This window comes from Vigna umbellata, chromosome 1, assembly GCF_029865625.1.
Source record: "Vigna umbellata cultivar VRB3 chromosome 1, Vumbellata_1.0, whole genome shotgun sequence".
Taxonomy (NCBI): domain Eukaryota; kingdom Viridiplantae; phylum Streptophyta; class Magnoliopsida; order Fabales; family Fabaceae; genus Vigna; species Vigna umbellata.
In genome coordinates, this window is record NC_142165.1 from 6,574,678 (window position 1) to 6,595,895 (window position 21,218).

Here is a 21,218-nt window from a genome sequence, read left to right on the forward strand (position 1 = left end):
AAGTTAAAATTACAAGCAAATGAAAATCAAAGTGATAAGTTCCACCTGTGAGGAAAAATTATTACATCACCGAACGATCGTCCTTGCATATGATAAGAACTTCTGATACCAAATATTTGTTTTCAGCCCACCTGCAATAAGGCAACTGAACATGAAACACAAAGTGTGGCTAACTTCCATGTCTAATTGCCTTATGCATGTTGGGCTAGTAACCAATATCTGAGAGTAAAGAATAATATCAAATCTCTTCCTCACACTCAACATTTCATTAGCAAGTCTCTTAGAAGAGTAAGCTTCTTCCACACGAACACAAAAACCACTGAAAATCAAAGTTCAGTTTATAAAGGAACTTTTGTGGACCTTCAGGTGGCAAATTAGAGACCGGATCCATGTTCTGTTTAATCAATCATTTAAAGAGGTGTCATGGCTAATAAAGTCATGATAAAACATTTAAAGCTATTATTGTTTTTTTTCCTCCTGGATAGCTATTATTATTTATTATTTAATGATTTGAGTTATTGTTTAAATCATTAATTGATTTCCTTTAACATAATCACTAATTCAATATTTATCTTAAGAGTTTATAGGGAAATCAACTTTGGTACGAGCAAAGTGAGAATTAAATGTTTTCATTTTAATGAATATATATTCATAAGGCATCCATTTTAATACTTTAAATATTAATACAAATTACAACGATGAAGTTAACATTAAATGAATATACAGAAGAGATGTTAAATTACTGTAATATTATTGTTGTTGTCAAAATTGGTTAGAATTCGCAGGTCAACCTGACCCATCACAGATTCAGGTGAGATTGGATTTGAAAAAAATATTTTTTTTTATATAAACCAATTTTCAATCCTGTTCATTTATAACCCTCCAGGTGAGCCGAGTTGACTCATCAATCCACCTAGTTTAATTTAATTATCTATTATTTTGTGTTTCAATATTATTAGTTAACATTTTTTTATTGTATTGTAAATGGAAATAAAGACAAAAATGTTCTAAAAGAGCAAAATATTACAAAATTTATTAATATTATAAATTTATTTATTCATTTTTTGGATTTGTTTTTGGATTACATTTGAGTTGTGTGTTAATTTTTTTATTTTAAATTATTTTTTGAGTTTAACATCATTTTAGAGTGAAATTATTTAAATTTGAATTACAAAAGAATTGCAATTTTTTTTTATTTAAAAGAAATTTATAATTAAATGAATCAATGAGTCAATCTGTTTAACCTATTAGCATGTGGTGGGCCGGTTTGGGCAAGATGACCCGTTTTAACAGCACTAAACACTATATCAAAATTAATTTTTATTTTCTCAGTTTATTTTCTTAAAATCCAATAATTGTAATAATTAATTAATTTTAATATCCGAAAAATGCATAGTAAGAACAATAAGTAACTATTTTAGAGTTAGTTTTTGGGAAATGGACGCTAAGGATATTTTGATTTCTTTTACAAGCAGAGTACGTTAATGTATGTTTGAATTGAATTAATAGAGTTACATTAATAATGAATTTTTATTATAGTCTATTATTTGAAACGATCTTTCTATCTTGGAAGCTTGCATAAACTGAGTTTTATTAACTACTTATTTTAATTAATGAATTAACAATGATTATTTAAAATATTTCACCCTATTTTGGGCACATTTCACATAACTTTTATTTTGGGCACACTTTTCAATATTTAAAGGACATAATTCATATTGTAAATATCTAAAAGAATTATTTCATAAAGAATCACATTAATACTCATTTCCTAGAATACAAACAAAACATTATATATGGTAATTGATTAGATATTTGGGTCATATAAGTTTGTCAAATTTGGGTTAAAGGTGATCCAGTAAACCGAAGCCTGCAAACGAGTTGGACTGTAAACTAATATTAATGGCGTATTGCTTCCTGCACCCACAGAATTACTAACTGCACCCCTAACTAATAGAAAAAGAAAACAGTCTTTCTCCACTGCAGCACATCACAGCTGTCGCTACCATCATAGTTGGTGTTGTAGAGGAAGAAGAAAAGAGAAAGAACGCTAAGCTACGGATATTCTAGAATACTCATTTTTAAAAGTATTCTGAAGTTTATTTTAGATATCCTATTTCAATTTTTTTTTCTAAAATATATTTCATGTGTTTTGAAAATTTTATTCTATTTTTTTAATTTTAAAAACTTACTTCAGAAAATTTTCGAAACATATCTGAAAGACATTTTTAAAAATGATAAAATAGTTATTTTAAAAATTTGAGGTACGCCAAGAAATGATGGAATGCAGGAAGTAAAACCATATTAATGAAATAAATTTATCCAATAAAATATGAAAGTTCACATAAATATTTGTTTCTCTTGCTAATGTATGTTTATAAAAAGTCGATGTTCTTGGTACTTTTATATTTGCGGTTAAATACATTTTTAGTTTTTTCAATTACTTAGCATTTAAGCATTAGTGATTCATGAAATGAATTTTTTCAACTATTTTAAATGTATCATTAGGATTATAGTTCATGAACACCTCACCTAAGTTGCTTGTGCTAAATAATACTGATGCATCTAAGAAATAATTAATTTATTTTCGCAACATATATAAAATTTGTAGGTTTTATATTTAGTTGTTTATATTCTTTTCAATAATTTTAATTATTATTTTTCTTTTTATATGAGAATATTATTGTTTCAATTTTATGTGTTGAATTGTTTAAATATTTAGTAATATAAAAATTTTATCTTTTTTATTTTTTTTAATGCTTCATTTTTGTTTGATTAAATTTTCTATTTCGAAATACTTTCTATTTTATAATATTATTGGTTATATATGTTGTTTTATTCGTATGAAATATATTAGATTATTTATAACATGTATATTTAATATTTTTAATGTTTTAATTTTTTATTTGTTTTTTATTTCTAAGACATGGAAGGGAAGGAAAAGACTATATATAACCATGGTAATAAAATTATCTATGTAAAAAAATCATTTTTTCTTAAAAGGAGAAAAGAAAGAAAGAGATGACAGGTTGGGTTGGACATAAATAATATCAGTCCTCAACAAAAAAGATCATATATAAGTAAAATGATTATTAGCTGATAAAAAACTATGGTTATTAAAGTTTTATGCGTAAAAAATGAATCCGGGTACAGTTTGTTTTTTAAAAGAAAGATTGATATTGATGAAATATTATTTATTATCACTTTTTTTAAACGTATAAAATAAAATTAAACTTAATTTTACTAAATATAATATTTGTTGAATGTTTATTATGTATAATTATCGCGTCTTTTATCAAGGATAAACTTAAAAGATAAAAAAGATTATTTTAGAAAAATCTCTAATAGAAAAAAACTTATAAATATGATCTTTATAGGAAAAAAATAATTTACATTCATTATCATCATTATTATTATTCGGGAAAATGACACTTGAACAATCATTTTTTACAACATTTAGACACGCGCACACGTGTCAAAATCTGAGTGGTCCAGTTGGAAAAATTAAATGAAAATGGACCACTCAGATTTTGACACGTGTGCGCGTATCTAAATGTTGTAAAAAATGATTGTTCAAGTATATTTTCCTATTATTCGTGCCATTCAATGTTATTGTCTTGTCTTGATATCTAGAAAGGATGAGACGTGAGATAATATTATTTGACCATTGACATTTAAAGCGGGATATGACAAAAGAAAAGTTGCTCATGCGTCGTTCTTCACCTCATCAAATAACAACTACTTTTAAAACTATTCATTTACATCTTAATATACAAATATTCAATCTTGACTAACTTGATTTGAGTTGAATAAAATATATAGTTTAATTTAATTAATTAATTCCAAATGACAGTAATTTTCACTCAAAATTAACCTGATAATATGGATAGTGTATGAAAATTCGTTGTACCATGACCATTATAATATTTAGACATAATTTAATTTGTAAATTCGTGAACTGACTCAAATATGTTAGGATTCATTAATATTAAATCAAATTTGATGTAACCATAGCAAGATGAATTAACTTCAACTTTTTAAATTAGTCATATTAAATTAAAAAAGAAAAAGTTCAGCATCATTTTAAATTATTTTCACTTCAATTTTCCAGGAAGTTCGGTATGGGCAGAGCAGAATCATTGAATATATATATAGTTTATGAATGTATCCTAAAGTTGTTACTGAGGCAAGTATAATAATATGCTTTATTTAACGTGGGAATGAGACAAGTTTAATAGTACACTAAATTCTATCAATTGTCATTCTGATGGTAGGTGCTTAAAATTGAATAAATTAATTAAATCTAGATCGTATATTGATAAACATAATTTTAAAATGTCTAGATGCATATATATATATATATATAGAGAGAGAGAGAACCTTATAAATGTTGGCTCGTTTCAAAAAGAAATCATAATTCAAAAAAATTAAAAAGGTAACTAAAAATTTCCAAAGTGACAATATATTATAAATTTTATAAAAATATTAAAAATGAAAATTTTCTATCAAAATTTTATATGTAAAGATTTAAAAAAATATTTTAAATTTATTTTTAAAATAATGAGACTCGATTATTTTAATATTAAAATGTTAAAGTATAAATAAATAAAAATTAATATTGAAACATTAAAATATAAATACAAAATTTATAAAGGAGTCTCATATTTTAAAACATTTTATTTCTAAAAATCATTTTTCTAGTGGTTTTTATATATATTTTGCTATATTTTACTCATTTTTTCTAGAGATTTCTACATTTTTTCTTTTATATCTTTATTTATCTTGCTGTTTTCTTGTTTGTTTGAATATTAAAGATTGTTGTAGTGATAGTTTTTCCTAAGATGAATAAGTTTTTGGTTTGCATGCAATCTTTCTCGATTACATGTGTGGGTTGAATATTCTATACGAGTCTTTGTTGATTAGTGATCATAATGATATAATATAACTATTTTTGTAATGTTTTTAAGTGTAGATAGAACATAATGTGGAGTTTAGAGCATTTTGATATTTGAGTTGTCTAAAGCTATTTTAAGTTTAATTGCTTAGTTAATGTCTTTGTACTTTTATTATGGTTGAAGATGCTATGAACTTTGCTTAAAGAGATATAGATATGTGTTACTCGTATGTATTATGACATGTTGAAAGAATGAGCTTTTTCAATTTGTCTATGATTTGGAACGCTTATGTGAAATTCTTTAACAAGTAATTTGGTCTGTCTTGAGTTAAGATCATGAAATTTGTATTTGTAAGTTTATTCAATGGGAATTAACTTAAGAAGGGTTTACTCAACCAAAGCACAAAAGAAGAAGTTTTGTTCACTTATATACTGTCAAGTGCCACTGATAGCACTAGGTGCTACTTAAGTAGTGACTTCTCTTGTTTGGTTATTGTTGGGTAAGAGTTCTTCTCGTTGGATGACACCATAGTTATAAAGCTTACTGACTTGGTACCATTAAGCGTCTTTTAAGGTCGCTGGACACCAAAATATCAAATTAAATCATAAAAGATTTAGGGATGCTCTCTTTGAGCATTGAAGCCGACTCTAGACACTGTATTTTTGGCGTTGGGTGAGATTCTTTTTGCATATATGCTTAATTATTGGTATAGTTTCTACTTTGGTCGACAACTTTTAAAGTTGGTCCTAACTTTTGAAAAAATTTTAATTCCATCTTAACTTTTGAAAAAGTTATTTCAATTAAGTCTTTGTTAAAAAAATTACTAATACCATTAACAACATGTCACGTGTCGATCTGCATTATTTTTTTTTTTGCAAAACTTTTTGTTGTCACGTGTCAGGTTCATGGTGTGACACTAACATTGCCAATGCCAAGTGTCATTATCTTGATTTCAATTTAATCCTTATATACGTCTTTTTTATTTAATTTATGTTATTTAAATCACCGTCAATATCACATGGTATTAAAGATGCATATGATGTTGTTTTTTAAAATACTTTTTAGACATTAGGTAAGGGTGATTGTATTAATCTTTTGAATGATTGTATTAATCTTTTGAATGATTGTTGATATTTTGACATTTACATATCTAATTTTTTTTTTAGAATTCCTTATTTTGACAAAGTAAGTTTATATTTTTTGTTAGTTTGACCTGAATAGGTGTTTACTGATTTTTTTTTTCTTTTTTTGTCAATTTATGTGAATTTTCTTTTTTAATGGTTAATGAGGATGATGATGTGCCTAATTAGATTCTCGATGATACTGGTGTGCTTTCTTAAAAATATGTAAAAAAGTTTTACTCTTGTGGAATGAAATGTGTGGATTGGAAAAACTTGATTTGGTTGAATGAGATGATACTAACTAAAACTTTGGTTATTTTGAAGTTGTTGTATGATTATTTACCTATTGATTTGGACGTTAAAAATGAATTATTTTATGTTATATGTGTTCTTTATGTGATAATAATGTTGAATCTTTCTCTCATTTGTTTTTCCATTGTTCTATTGCTATATGGTTGTAAGCATGGTTGAAGAAAACTTTTTAGGATTTGCAGTTTTTTTTTTTGGATTTGATTGTTTAATTTACGAAGTCTTCTTGCAGTCATCTGCTTAAAGTGATTAAAATGTATGCAATTATTTGAATGATTTGAAGAATGAGACATCATAGCAAATTTTCTCAATTACGTTTCCTTCTACTCTTTTTCAAAATAAGGAGTTAATATGTATGACTAAAAATAAATCTAAAAAGCATACGAGTAATGTTGTCTCGATCTTTAAATACTGAAAATTTCCAATATTCAAACTAGTGAAAGTAAGATAATTTCATTTATGAAAGTAATATGACAAGTTCCATCTCTCAATTAGCTTAAGATAAATATTAACTGTGCAATTCGAAGTTGGTATGGTTTAACTTCATGTGTTGATATTTTAAAAAAAGTCAAAATGAATATGTATATCTAGATAGGTTTTGAACTTTTTAAGAATAGAAACTTCTATTTATTTATCTCTAGTTGATGAATGATTTATGTATTTAAGTATGTTTAAAAAAGACTAACATTCTTAAACTGCATTAATTAATTAAAGGTAATATAATAAATATTAAAAGGAATGTAATAATTGATTATTTTTATAAGATTGAAACATGATAAAAATTAAAGATATTATATATATATATATATATATATATATATATATATATATATATATATATATATATATATAAACAGAAGAGATGTTAATTACAGAAAAACCAAATAAGTTACCACCAGGAGTTCTTATTTCATTTTTAACAGGATTATTATGTCAGATCGTTTTTAATCAACCATTCCAAATTTTTACAGGTTTTATTTCCACAAATTATTGTTTTCACACTAATAAGCTCCAGTTTAGTTTATTGTAAGATACAATTATTTTATTTTAAATTGAAAAAATAGCATTAAAAGAAATAAATTATGTAAATAATTATATATTAAATTTTAAATTAACTATAGTAAAATTTAAACAATAAAATAAACATATATAAAAATACAAACATATACACACATTATGTCCACTAATCTTATTAAATTAAATGAAAAATATAAGTGCTATTTTATTATTATTAAGTAAAAGAAGAGACATTGTATGGCATGAGACTCTATTTCTATATAGTTGTTGTTTAACTTTTTATCAGTAGAATTTAAATAAAGGATCTATTATATTTCTCCAAATTTCTCTCTTTGCTTAAAGTTTATAGAAGTTCCAATGCATAACAAAACGGGAAATAAGAGTATAATTAACTAAAGTTATATTATATCTTTTTATGTACAAATTTTTAAAAGAAATGACTGTCATTGGAATAAATGTAAAATTTTCATATTTAATTATAGACTTAATATCCTATTTTGTTCCCAGTTTCGTTCGAAAATGTCAAATTAGTCCATCTTTTAAAAAATGCGTCAATTACGTCCTCACTTAATAAAATTTGCATTAATAAAATCTCTTCTGTTAAATCCGTACAAACGGTGTTAATTATTTTTCTCTTTGTTTAATTAACGCCATTTGTACGGATTTAACGGAAAAGATTTCATTGATGAAAATTTTATTAAGTGAAAACGTAATTGACACATTTTTTAAAAAGATAGACTAATTTAACATTTTCGAACCAAACTAGGGACAAAATAAAGTATTAAGCCTTAATTATATTTATGACAGAGACATAAAAAAACTTTATTTAAACCCAAAAAAACGAAAAATTTGGATTGAAATAAAAGTTTAATATGTTAACAACTACTCCATCAGAGATGTGTTCAATGTATAGGTGCAAAGAGGGGAAGGAGGGCAAAACAGTAAATGGCACACATCACGAGGGCAATCAAAGCACGACCTTCGATTGGATATATTAATATAAGGAAGGACTCCTGGGACCAATGAACACATTTAACATAAAAATAAAATAAAAAACAATTAAATGATTTACAAAAATATATATTCATTTAATCTCTCAAAATTTTCTTTACAAATTTTATTCAGAAACTAATTTTAGTTTATAAAAGATATTTTATAACTTGAAAGATATTTGTAAAAAAATGATCTATTGATATTTAAAATAATAAAAGCTCATGAGTAGGTGGGGCTGGGAAACCATTACTTATACGACCGTTCTACCACTATACAGGGTACCGCAATAGCAGAAACTCATTGCTCAACTCTTATCTCTTCACATTATTCACTTCTCACCTACCTAACCTTCTTCTCTAGTTCTCTTCTCCAGATCAGAAACGCAGCCATGGCGTTCCAGAAGATCAGCGTCGCCAATCCCATCGTCGAGATGGACGGTCCGTTTCTTCAACTTCTTCTTCCGATCTGATCTTTTCTCTTTCTTTCTTTCATTTCATCCATTTTTTCTCTCTGTGATTATTGCTTAAATATCTTTTCGCGTGGTGTGTCTTGTCGTGTCGATGTGCTCCCTCAATTAGATATTTTGCTTGCGATAGGTGCTGTGGTCCACTACACTTCGTTTTCTCATTATTGGAAACATTACAACGTGATAGATATTTGTGTCTCTGTTGTGGTTCGAGGCTTGAAATTAGATTTAGATATTCAATATTGCTGTACAATATCGTTTTATTGAATCGTCGTGTTTTCGTTATCGTTACAGCGGAGATTTGATCCGTTCTCTTGTAAAATTGTTTTTTTGGTGGAGATCTGTTTTGTTTTTAGTGTTACAACTACTGGTTTTTACTTATTTTTAAGTTGAATAAATAAAGTTATAGTGTGGAAAATAAAAAAAATAGGTTTCATGGGTTGTTCTTCCAAGGAAGAACTTTATCAATGGACTCGCTGAAGTATTCAAAACTTGATTGGTTTTTTTGCGAAACTATATGGGATTAGATCCTTAGCTAGTTTGTCTTGTGTGTATGAGCTGGATTTATGAAGTTTTCTGGTCTGTGTCGTAATTGAAAACGGTAATCACTGACAGTAGCCTGCGTTGGCATTAATTACGTTTGCATTAATTACGTTTGCATTATTGCTTGGAAGTCCATATCCACCTCCATTGGTCGTTATTTTTGAAGGGAATTTGTTTATGATTCTCTCATTTTTAAGCAGGGGAAATATGTGGACTTTTTAAAAATGAAGTTGTTGAATTGTTAGAACAGTGAATGAAGTCGGAAGTAAGATGCTAATTTTCAACAGACATACGTATAAGTGTAATTAGTAACTAATATAAGGGGATGTTGCTGGAACTATTTCATGTAAAATACCCAAATTATGGAATACCAAAATATTGGCATTTTCAGTTTTACTCTTCGCCCTTAGTAGAAAGCTTGGGGTCTGATTGCTTTGAGAAAACTGTTCTGTTTTGATTCCTGTTTTCGAAAGTAAAACAGTAAAATAAATGTCTTTACTGTTTCTTTTCAAAACATTTGAAAACGGACAGTAAAATGAAAAAAGGTGCCATTTTTGTTATTAAAAATGAAAAACAACTAACACAGAAAATATTTGGTAAAGTGACCTAGAATTCTCGATTTGTGTAGTACTAGTTTCCATGGTAATTGTGTTTATCTGTCTAGTCAATTTTTATCTGCTCCTTTGCCTTTGTCTTACATTTCGTTTTGTTGATAATGCATTGCAGGAGATGAAATGACTAGGGTTATCTGGAAATCAATCAAGGACAAGGTGATTTATCATCATATTGCTATTAATTCAAGCGTCACTCTTTTTTTTTTCTTTCGAATAGTGATCGTAATATTGACATTTTTCTATCATTTCTTATGGGATAGCTCATTTTGCCTTTCTTGGAGTTGGACATAAAGTATTATGACCTTGGTCTTCCATACCGTGATGAGACCGATGATAAAGTTACAATTGAAAGCGCAGAAGCTACTCTCAAGTATGTTATCTGTATATCTTGAACATCACCCCGCCGAAAGGGAAATGATAATTCTCCTTTTTATGTTTCTTCAATTATTATGTTTATATGTGTGTGTTATATGGTTCAGACAGCGTATTATAAGTGAACCAGACAAAATTTGTGTAGTTTGATTATGTAGACCAACAATATTTTAATTTTAATATTTTTTTCGTTTCATCTAATGTTAAATTTAGACTGGTTAAGTGCTTTTTATTCTTGTGTTCTTGCATATTTGTTACTTATCCATGTTCATCTAACGGTTGCACTGTTATGTAGATACAACGTAGCAATCAAATGTGCAACTATCACTCCAGGTTCGGTAGTTAAATCCTGACATATTCTTTTAATTTCTACCTTCGTTTGGTGTATGCCGGATAATAGTATTCCCCTTGATAGTAGATGTTGAAGCTTATACTAGTGTTATACATGACAGATGAGGCTCGTGTGAAGGAGTTTGGCCTGAAGAATATGTGGAAGAGTCCAAATGGGACAATTAGGAACATTTTGAATGGTAATTCATCTTACTTCCATTGATTATATTTTTGTAAAAATGTTAAATACTAGTGAATTCATGTATTATGGGGGCTCATTGGTAACTAATAAGTGGTAGATGGTAACTGTGTATATTTTTTCTATTGGTTGTTCGGAAATTTTCAGGAACTGTCTTCAGAGAACCAATTCTTTGCAAAAACATTCCGCGCCTTGTTCCTGGTACTATTATTAAAAAAATTATATTTAATTACTTCCTGATAAATGGAGGACTGTGTATATCTCAACATTACCACTTTACCAGGTTGGACAAAGCCAATATGCATCGGAAGACATGCATTTGGTGACCAATATCGGGCTACTGACACAGTAATTAAAGGAGCTGGAAAGCTGAAGCTGGTGTTTGGTATGCCTCTTGATTTAGACAACTATGCTTAGTTCTGAAGTTATATTGTACTCATTCACATTGTCCCATCTCAGGGACATAGTTTTCATTGTTACGTATTTTGATTACTAAATATTATTTTTATGAATTCTTCTATACTTGTAGTTCCAGAAGGCCAAGGTGAGAAGACTGAATTAGAGGTTTTTGACTTTACTGGTGAGGGAGGCGTTTCATTGGCTATGTACAATACTGATGAGGTTGGCTCTGCAGTGTCTGATATCACTTTGATTGGATATATTTTAATGATTTGGGGTAGAGTTCGAACTTCTATCTAATTTTATTATTTGGCATGTGATGCAGTCAATTCGTTCTTTTGCCGAGGCTTCTATGGCAACTGCTTTAGAGAAAAAGTGGCCTCTTTATCTTAGCACCAAAAATACGATTCTTAAGAAATATGATGGAAGGTATACAATTCATTACGAACTTCTTATTTAATGATATTTAAAAACTTTTACTATACTGATCCCTGTTTGATTTTATTAATTTATTGTCTGCAGATTCAAGGACATATTTCAGGAAGTTTACGAGGCAAGCTGGAAATCAAAGTTTGAGGCTGCTGGTATATGGTGAGTGAATGAGTACTCTTGTATCGTGGAAAGAAAATGTTCATATTATACTATTATTTACTTTTATCTAATGAATTTCAAAGGTATGAACATCGGCTCATTGATGATATGGTGGCTTATGCACTTAAGAGTGAAGGAGGTTACGTATGGGCATGCAAAAACTATGATGGTGATGTGCAGAGTGATTTCTTAGCTCAAGGTTTGTATGATATGCTTATTAACTAGTTACTTTCTTTTTTCAACTTCATTTGCATGGATTTCTTTTCTTTAACTAATACCTATTCACCCTGTATTTAGGTTTTGGATCATTGGGTTTGATGACATCTGTACTGGTAGGTTTGAAAACAATTTGTTTTGAATTATTTAATTAATTGAACCAGATCTTTTATTTATTTATTAAATAAAGTTTAATAAATTTCTTTGCAATATGAGAGTTCCTGGTGTATGACTTTTGATACTTATTGCATGATGACATGGGTTCAGGTTTGCCCTGACGGAAAGACTATTGAAGCAGAAGCGGCCCATGGAACAGTTACCCGTCATTTTAGGGTTCATCAGAAAGGAGGCGAAACCAGCACAAATAGCATAGCATCCATCTTTGCCTGGACGAGAGGGCTAGCTCACAGGTATATTACTATCTAACTTGCATATTGGAGTGCAAAGCTTTGTTCGTTGTATTTTAAAGTAAGAAACTATTAGATTATAATATTACGTGAACAATTATGTTGACAGGGCAAAACTGGATAACAATGCTAAACTGTTGGATTTCACTGAAAAGCTAGAGGCAGCTTGCATTGGAGTTGTTGAGGCAGGGAAGATGACCAAGGACTTGGCACTTATTATTCATGGATCCAAGTACGTTAATTGTGATTGACATTGGCCAAGTAAATTTGCTTTTCTACTTCATATGATTAATAGACTCACTGTTCAATTCTTGCAAATAGGCTTTCAAGAGAGCACTATTTGAACACAGAGGAGTTCATCGATGCCGTGGCAGCCGATCTTAGAAATAAGCTTTCTGCATAGGCTTGATTTAAAGGTACAGTGTCTCTTGGATCCTTATTATAATTTTTTTAGAAGATATGTTGTAATTACAAATATGGGCTCATATATTCCATCACTAAAGGTTATTTTGGTTTTTCTTTGATTTTGTTTTTGGATTATCAGACGGACGGAAAGAGACTAGGCCAACAAGGAGCAAACATGTGCCACTCTGCGTCTGCTATGAAGAAATAAGAGAAAGAAGAGAAGCACTGACACTTAGCCCCGCCCTTGTGCTTCATTTGTTGGTCGGGAATACAAGGGTTGCTTTTCTTCTCTGTATTGTTTGAACTGAAATTGTCCTTTGTGATTTTGAACTCATCTCTTCCACTTTTCTAGTTATTATGGATTTTGCTGCGATTCTGATTATTTAATCTTGCATTTTGTCGTCTTCTGCATATATCGCGCACTCTGAAAGCTAAACAACAACATTTTTAAATCTATAGTGGCTCACCACGGCAAATAAATACCATGACCAGCAAACCCACCTTAATAAATACTACAGCATGGCCATGAAAGTATCGAACTTCTTGAAAAACCTACTTAATCTTTTTTCTTATTTTGATGTTAATTTTGAAATTAAAAGACAAACATAATAAACTTGACAAATTAGTTATTTATCTGCGGTTATATTTTTTTAATTTCAACTACCCGGCATGTGTTATCCCATTCATATAACGCGCATGCTTTTGAATGCTTTTATAGAGTTGATTTTCGATCAATGTGATTTTAAAGTAGTAACCAGAAGTAAATATGAAAGTAATTATAGTTTGGACAGTGAATGTTAGAAAATGGCATTTCATAAAAAGTATTTATAATTTACTTTGAATGATCACTCTACTTGTTATGATGATTAGTCTCTGATATTTTTAGAGTTAATATATATATATATATATATATATATATATATATATATATATATATATATATATATATATGGGGTTTGGTAACCCGCGTAGTAGATAAAAATACTCTTATATATCATGGATTCTAAGTTTTAAAGTTAAAGATATTTTAATAATTTTCATTATTAAAATTTTAAAAAAAAAAACTCCGAAACTTTTACTCACTTCTCTCATTCCTCTCAACCCTTTTTCTTTTATCTCTCACTTCACTCTTTTTTCTGTCATCCCTACTGTAGTTTCAAAGATCTCTTGGAATTTCACCATCTTCACTAATCTCTCTAATTTCATCGTCTGTATATGTTGAATTATCATCTCTAAAAAATCCCTCCAGACCAATTACCAATTCCTTTGGATATCATTATGGTTGTGAAAATTAGATAAAATTATATAAGACAAAAGTTATAAAATGAAAACTCATTTTAAAATCTTTTTATGTAAGATTGTTTCTGATTTTTTTCAGTTGGGCTATCATAGGATAACAGAGAAAATGTTGGAGTGAGAGAGATAAAAGAGAAAGGGTTGAGATGAATGGGGGAGGTGAGCAAGGGTTTGGAGGTTTCCTTTTTTTTTAGTTTTGAGAATGAAAATTGTTAAAATACCCTTAACTTTAAAACTTAGAATTCATAATATATAAGGATATTTTTGTCTACTAAAACCCGATACACATTACTAAAATATACCAACTGAAAACAGGCGTACGCACGTTAACAAACTCATATATATATATATATATATATATATATATATATATATATATATATATATATATATATATATATATATATATATATATATATATATATATATGAGGTTTTGATTCTAGTGTGAAATTTTGTTATAATTTTGTCTTTAAATGGTATGAGAAGAGTGTTTCTTTACTTGGGCTCATTCACTTAAGTTTGTTGAGTGAATGAGTAAATTGCGTTAATTTTCATTCAACAATGTGAGATTATTAAATGTGGTAAAAACACTATTCATATTCATGAGTATCATTATCCGCAAAAGATTAAGATTAAAATTAATTTATATTTTATTATATTAAATTTAATTAAAATTCAAATTTAATTTATATTTAATCTAATATATATTATATATTTTTTTTATAATTTTATTCTGCAAAAAAGATTAAAATTAAAATTAATTTATATTTTATTAGATTAAATTTAATTAAAATTTAACTTTAATTTAAATTTAATCTAATATATATTATATTTTTTTTTATAACTTTTCCAAAAATTTATAAAACATCATTTTTTTTAATATCCACAAGTATCCTATAAGTTTTAAATATATTTTAAATTAATACACGACGGGTAACGAGTGAAATATTTTTAGAATTTTAGAGATGAATTTTTTTTGTTGTGATTCAATCAGTGGATACACACTATTCATGTTTAACGTATATTGTCATATCTAAAGTTTTTCTATGTATGTCATCTTTTCTTTCCTGCACTTTCTAAGTTTTCTTATGTATGTAACCTTTTCTTTCCTGCACTTTCAAACTTCACAGTGATGTTTATTATAATCCTACATATTATATATATAATTTATTAAATCCATTTTTGGATTTTGAAATTCGATTCTGAATTTTTCTGAATTTCAAAATTCAATTTTAAATTTTGTCAAATTTTAAAATTCAATTTCAGTTTTTTTTTTTAATTTTGAAATTTGGTTCAGAATTTTTAAAATTTTAAAATCCGATTTCGATTATTTTCAAAAAATTCAATTCTAAATTTTTAAAAATTTTGAAATTTAATTTTTTAGTTTTTCAATTTTGAAATCCATAGTTTTGGAATTAATTGCCAATAATTTGCTACTGGAATAATTTTTTCGGTGAACGTTTTATGGAGCAGTTAGAATGATTAAATTTGCATAGAAAAAAATTGGTAGGGACAAAAGGTGAAGAAAATATAGGTCGTGGTATGTCTTAATGTAACATTTAAGAATCATCTTCGAAGCTACTCTATTCTATAGTTTGACTTTGGTACAATATAATGTTGGCAGATGTACAATTAAATAAATTTAATGTTATTGACAACGACTACATTTTTACTTGGTTATTTTTTAAAATTGAACATGATAAGATATATGATATTCGCCTGTCACAGTTTTTCAAAACTTGTAAATAAATATTATTAATTTATTTTAAATGTTAGGGTTAAAACAGTAGTTTTAAAATATAAAAGGATGAAAAAAAAAAAGTGACAAACAATAATTTTCTACTTCTTTAGGGTTTAACCCTGCATAAACATAAAATACATGTTACTATGAAATTAACAAAAGAAAGGTGTTTGAATTGTCTTTCCACGATTTTATTTTATTTTTTTGTTAAAACATTAGGGAAAAAGTATACAAAATATTTTTATGCTAATATGACTCCAACACTATATTTTCACGGATTACAATTATTCTTTTAATCTTTTTGGCTCTAAATATATTCACATGTATTTTTGACACAATATATTCTTGAAGTTTTGTATACACTTTTAGTGAAGTATTGATTAAAATAAACTTCTTACAAGAAAGCATATTAACTATATATTGCTTAGTTTTAAATTAAAGGCGATTGCATGATATATTTCGACATTTAACCGTATGTAATATTAATTAATTTAAATGATTAAAAGCAATATTTACAATTATGTACAATGTGGACTACAAATATCTTTAACATATATGGTAATAACAGTAGAAAAATAACATGAATATGTTAATACTGGTAGGAAACTCGATATTAAATAAATGAACATTAAAAATATGATTTCATTCTTATATGCATATATCCTTCGTCATTAGTTATCCATAGATGTTTTTGATCGGGTAAATAATTCAATATTGTCTCATAATTTTCAAAATGAAAAATGTAAGTAAATTTTTTTGATGTACTATCATATGGACAATGACAACGTAAGTTTTTATTTGAATAGAATAGTGGGCAACTTTGAGGTTAACAACAATTAGAGCAAGGATAACATTACAAGGTTAAGAAAATATAATATAACGAGATATGTGTTCAATTACATAAAAGATTAATACTATTTTTAATTTAAAAATTTTAAAACTTTCTGTATATAATATTTTATTCATTTTTACGTAATATAAGACTTAATTTTTAATAATGTAATATTAAAATTGTTTGGCCTAAAAAAAATTATCTCAGTTAATGACACCCATCATATTAAATTCAATAGAAATTAGTAGAGTTTATTGCTTAGATCATTCGTATAATTACAAGTAGACAACAAAAAATTATAATAACATTTCATCCTTTTTGAGTTTTTATATATTAAATAAAATATATATTTTTATATTTTTATATCATATTCATATATAATATTTTTATGAATGAAATAACTCTTCATATATATTTCTTACATATCACTATACAATCAGTCAAATATTTACTAATTTTATCAATTATTAACTTTTATAAAAAAAAAACTTAAGTTATCACTTTTAACATATTCTCTAACTAAAAGTAGCCTTTGTAAAAAAATGTTTATATTAAATAAATAATTTGACTTTTCTTTATTTTAATTAGGTTTTAATTTCTTTAAAATCAAATAAATATTTTAGGAGATATAATGACTTGCTTAATTAATAAGAAATGAATTTTTTTATATTGTGATAAATAGTTAATTTTTTTATATGTTATAATATACAAAAGATATATTTTAAAATTTTGAGTTAAAGATATTATTTTATATTATTTTTTTATTCACTTTTTTTATATATGAATGTAAAAGATGTACTTTGAATCAAGGGTTAAATATGTTTTTAATCCCTAAACTATTTGTTGTTTTTGATTTTCGTCCCTCTTTTAAAGTAAGGTACAATTTGGTCTTCATTATTTTTGAAACCTTCGTTTTAGTCCTCGGAATTTTGATTTTAGTCCTCATTTGTTGCTAAATGAGGACCAAATTTTTAAACAGTGTTTAGTTTTCGAGGACTAAAACGAACTTTTCGAAAATAATGAAGATCAAATTGTACCTTACTTTGAAAGAGGGACGAAAACCAGAAACAGCCAATAGTTTAGGGACTAAAAACATATTTAACCCTTGAGTCAACATAAAAAATAATTGAAATAATTGAAATAATTGAAATAATTGAAATAATTGAAATGTATATGCGTATGATTAAAATATTATAAGAGTAGAAAGAAGATAAACTAATAAACTACATGTATGTTAAACAATTGAACTAATAATAACTAGCATAGAAAATACATATAATTTTTAAGTATATATTCTAATAATAATAAATTTAGTGGTGAATATAAAGAAATAATACATTATAGACCACTTAATATTGTAAATTTGATTTTGATAAAAATTTATTAAAAATAAGAAATTACTTACTTAATATATATTTATATGAGAAATAATATATATATATATATATATATATATATATATATATATATATATATATATAAAAGAAGTATAAATGAAGTCTTTACACAACAAAAACAAATAATTATCTTATATATTTTAAAAATATGTTTGGTCAGTAAAAAAAATTAAACATGTTTAGTCGTCTTATGCTACTACATAAATTTTCTATATAACAAACAAATTAAGTTTATTGAACCTTCTTACAAGGTTTTTTTAGTCTAATTAAAATGTTTGTATATAGTTATTTGACAATTTTAAACCACTTAAATTTGTAACAAATTAAAAGTTAATTGCATTTTTTCTTGTATTTAAAATGAACATTTTTTTTTTCTAAAAGAAAGTCTATGGACTGACCGTAACACACATAACTTTTGTGAGTATTTTGACCTTGTGAATTTTTTTAATAGGGCATTTTTCGATCGTGTGAATATTTTCGCCCTTAACTTACGTGAGTTAGAACTAAACCATGTAAAAAGGACCAAATTGATTTTATAGAAAAAAAAACTATCAAATTTCATAAAACATATTTTTTTTTTCATTTTGAAGCATTGTTTATAAACCTTTTAAAAAGACTATGGTCTTGTTAATTATACCATTTTATTGGATTATACAAATATCACACATAACAACTATGTCTTTAAATTTCCAAAATCATCCAACAACTTATATATAAATTAATTTTATTTTTCTAAGCTTTAGGCGCTGTTTAGAAGCTCCTGGGAAAGAAACATTATAAATCCATTAATAATACTATTAAAGTTCGATCTAGTGACATAAATACTAGAGATTATAACTACGCTTCAAACATATTGATTGTCTAATGATTCGGAAAAAAACTTCAAAAAATAATCTAAATTAAGTAACTACTTTTCTGAAAAATTTCAACAAATAATCTAATTTAAGTAATCACTGTTTTTTTCATTTTAATTATGCCTCTAAACAAAAAGTATAACCTGAAAGATAATATAATTAGTTGTAACATCCCAAAATATATATAGTATAAACTATATTAAAGAGAAGCTACATGCATGATTTGTTCTAACATCCCAAAATATATAGTTTTAGGATAACCTCCAAGACTAAGCTCCTACATCCATTCTAAACTTACTTGAATCTCAACTAAAGATTTCACTTTGAATCACAACATAGGGCACCACCATGTCTCCTCTCCTTGAGGATAATGGAATTACGTCCATTAACCACACTTGAACTTTACACTTTTAATTACAACATACATCAATCACCACGGACATTACATGATACAACTTCAACTTACTTCATACAACACTCGTTGATTCATATCAAACAACATAAGAGCACACAAGAACTTGAACTAGAAATGCACCGCTCGCACAGCGCACACCTTCGCATAGCGAGGCTATAAACTTCTCGCACAGTAACATAACTCGCCTTGCGAAAACCTTAGACAGAGACCAACTACTCTTGATCTCTCGCATAGCGACTAAACTTGCTATGCGAATAAACTGTGAAATGCATCAGAGAGACCAACTCGCTATGCGGGAACCTCAGACAGAGACTTGACTCCCCAAACACTCGCAGAGCGAGACCACTCGCTGTTCGAATAAAAGGACAATGGTTCCAGACCCCAACCAGTCACATAGCGATTAGATTCGCTATGCGGATTTACAAACAGAGAGCAACCCTTTTCCTTCACTTGCACAGCGCACCCATTCACTATGCGAGTGCCTTGGTAGAGAGCACCTCACCAAGGTGGCTCGCTATGCGAATCCATTCGCACAGCGAGTCTGCATAATCTGCAGAACGAAATTCTGCAGAATTATGCAACTCAACCACTCTTTATCAATTCTACTCAACTTTCCCAACTTCTAACACTCCTAATTCGATGTATATACTTAATTGGACTAGACTAAATGATTCTACACATTCCTAACCCCAATCTAAAGTGTTTATGCACCAAACTCTACTCTAAAACCTCAAATTCATCAACTTAGAGACTCAAAACCAATTCTACCACTTTGAACCTGTTCTTGACCATTTTGATGACTCAAACCAGTCACATATGACCTATCTACACTACCTCAACAGTCCCTAATGACCCTTGACCATTACTACTCAAATTCACTCACTTCCTCTAACTTACACTAAACAAGCTCAAACCACTTCACATATTACATGATCACCACTGTAACAGATTTCAACATGAAACTACCTCTAACATAAACAATCACACAGTTCAATTGATCCAAACAGATCATCATTATCATCATACTAACTTTCACATATTACACCCTTCAATACATAACATTTCCTTTTCTCCACAAATTCAGAATTTTACCTCAAACAGCAAACTCAACCCATATTAAGCGCGCGCGCGCACACACACACACACACACACACACACACACACACACACACACACACATATATATATATATATATACCATTCATACAATTAAATTAAAGCAGTAGTTAGCTCCCCTTACCTCAGAGACAAACAAATCAGCTCACATATACCCCAACAGTACCTTGCACCGCAAGGGAACTCAAGAGAAACCTACAACTCAGCAATTGGTGATAGAAAACAACACTTAGAACCTAAATTGAGCTAGAAAATGGAAATAAAGAACTGTTAACCACATGCAAAGCTGAAACAGTGCATGTTCACAGTCCACAGAAAACGGACAGAAATGGAAACCACTTACCAGCTGAAGAACACGAAATTGATCGGTCCAAAACGAAGCACTCGACGCCAGGATCGCCTAGGCACCTCCTGATCGCTGAACATATAATTCAGCAGAAAGAGATTGTAGAGAGAAGTCAGAGAACTTTGAGGAATAAAGTTCTAGAGAGATGAAATGTTCTTATAATAATGAAAAGTGTTTATAAAAATTTAATTTATATTATAAAATTATTTTAAAGTAAAATAATCTATCTCATTATTTTAACACATCTATAACACTCTATTTTTCAGGTCTTTACATTAGTGAGTACAAATGAATTTATCCTCATAATTTTTTTTCTGAATTTATCTTAATTTTGACGAGGTA

The 21,218-nt window shown here is 27.7% G+C and overlaps 1 protein-coding gene across 1 annotated transcript; it reads left to right on the forward strand.

The window, feature by feature from the left end:
• The first annotated feature begins 8,600 nt into the window (after positions 1–8,600).
• Positions 8,601–13,259, forward strand: LOC124839262 (isocitrate dehydrogenase [NADP]). Its single transcript, XM_047315021.2, has 16 exons — positions 8,601–8,772; positions 10,071–10,114; positions 10,219–10,328; positions 10,626–10,663; positions 10,783–10,860; positions 11,007–11,060; positions 11,143–11,244; positions 11,389–11,480; positions 11,584–11,687; positions 11,781–11,849; positions 11,933–12,048; positions 12,147–12,181; positions 12,333–12,475; positions 12,582–12,704; positions 12,794–12,888; positions 13,017–13,259. The coding sequence occupies exons 1-15, from the start codon at positions 8,724–8,726 to the stop codon at positions 12,873–12,875; spliced, it is 1,239 nt and encodes a 412-aa protein (XP_047170977.1). The 5' UTR covers positions 8,601–8,723; the 3' UTR covers positions 12,876–12,888; positions 13,017–13,259.
• Positions 13,260–21,218: the final 7,959 nt, after the last annotated feature.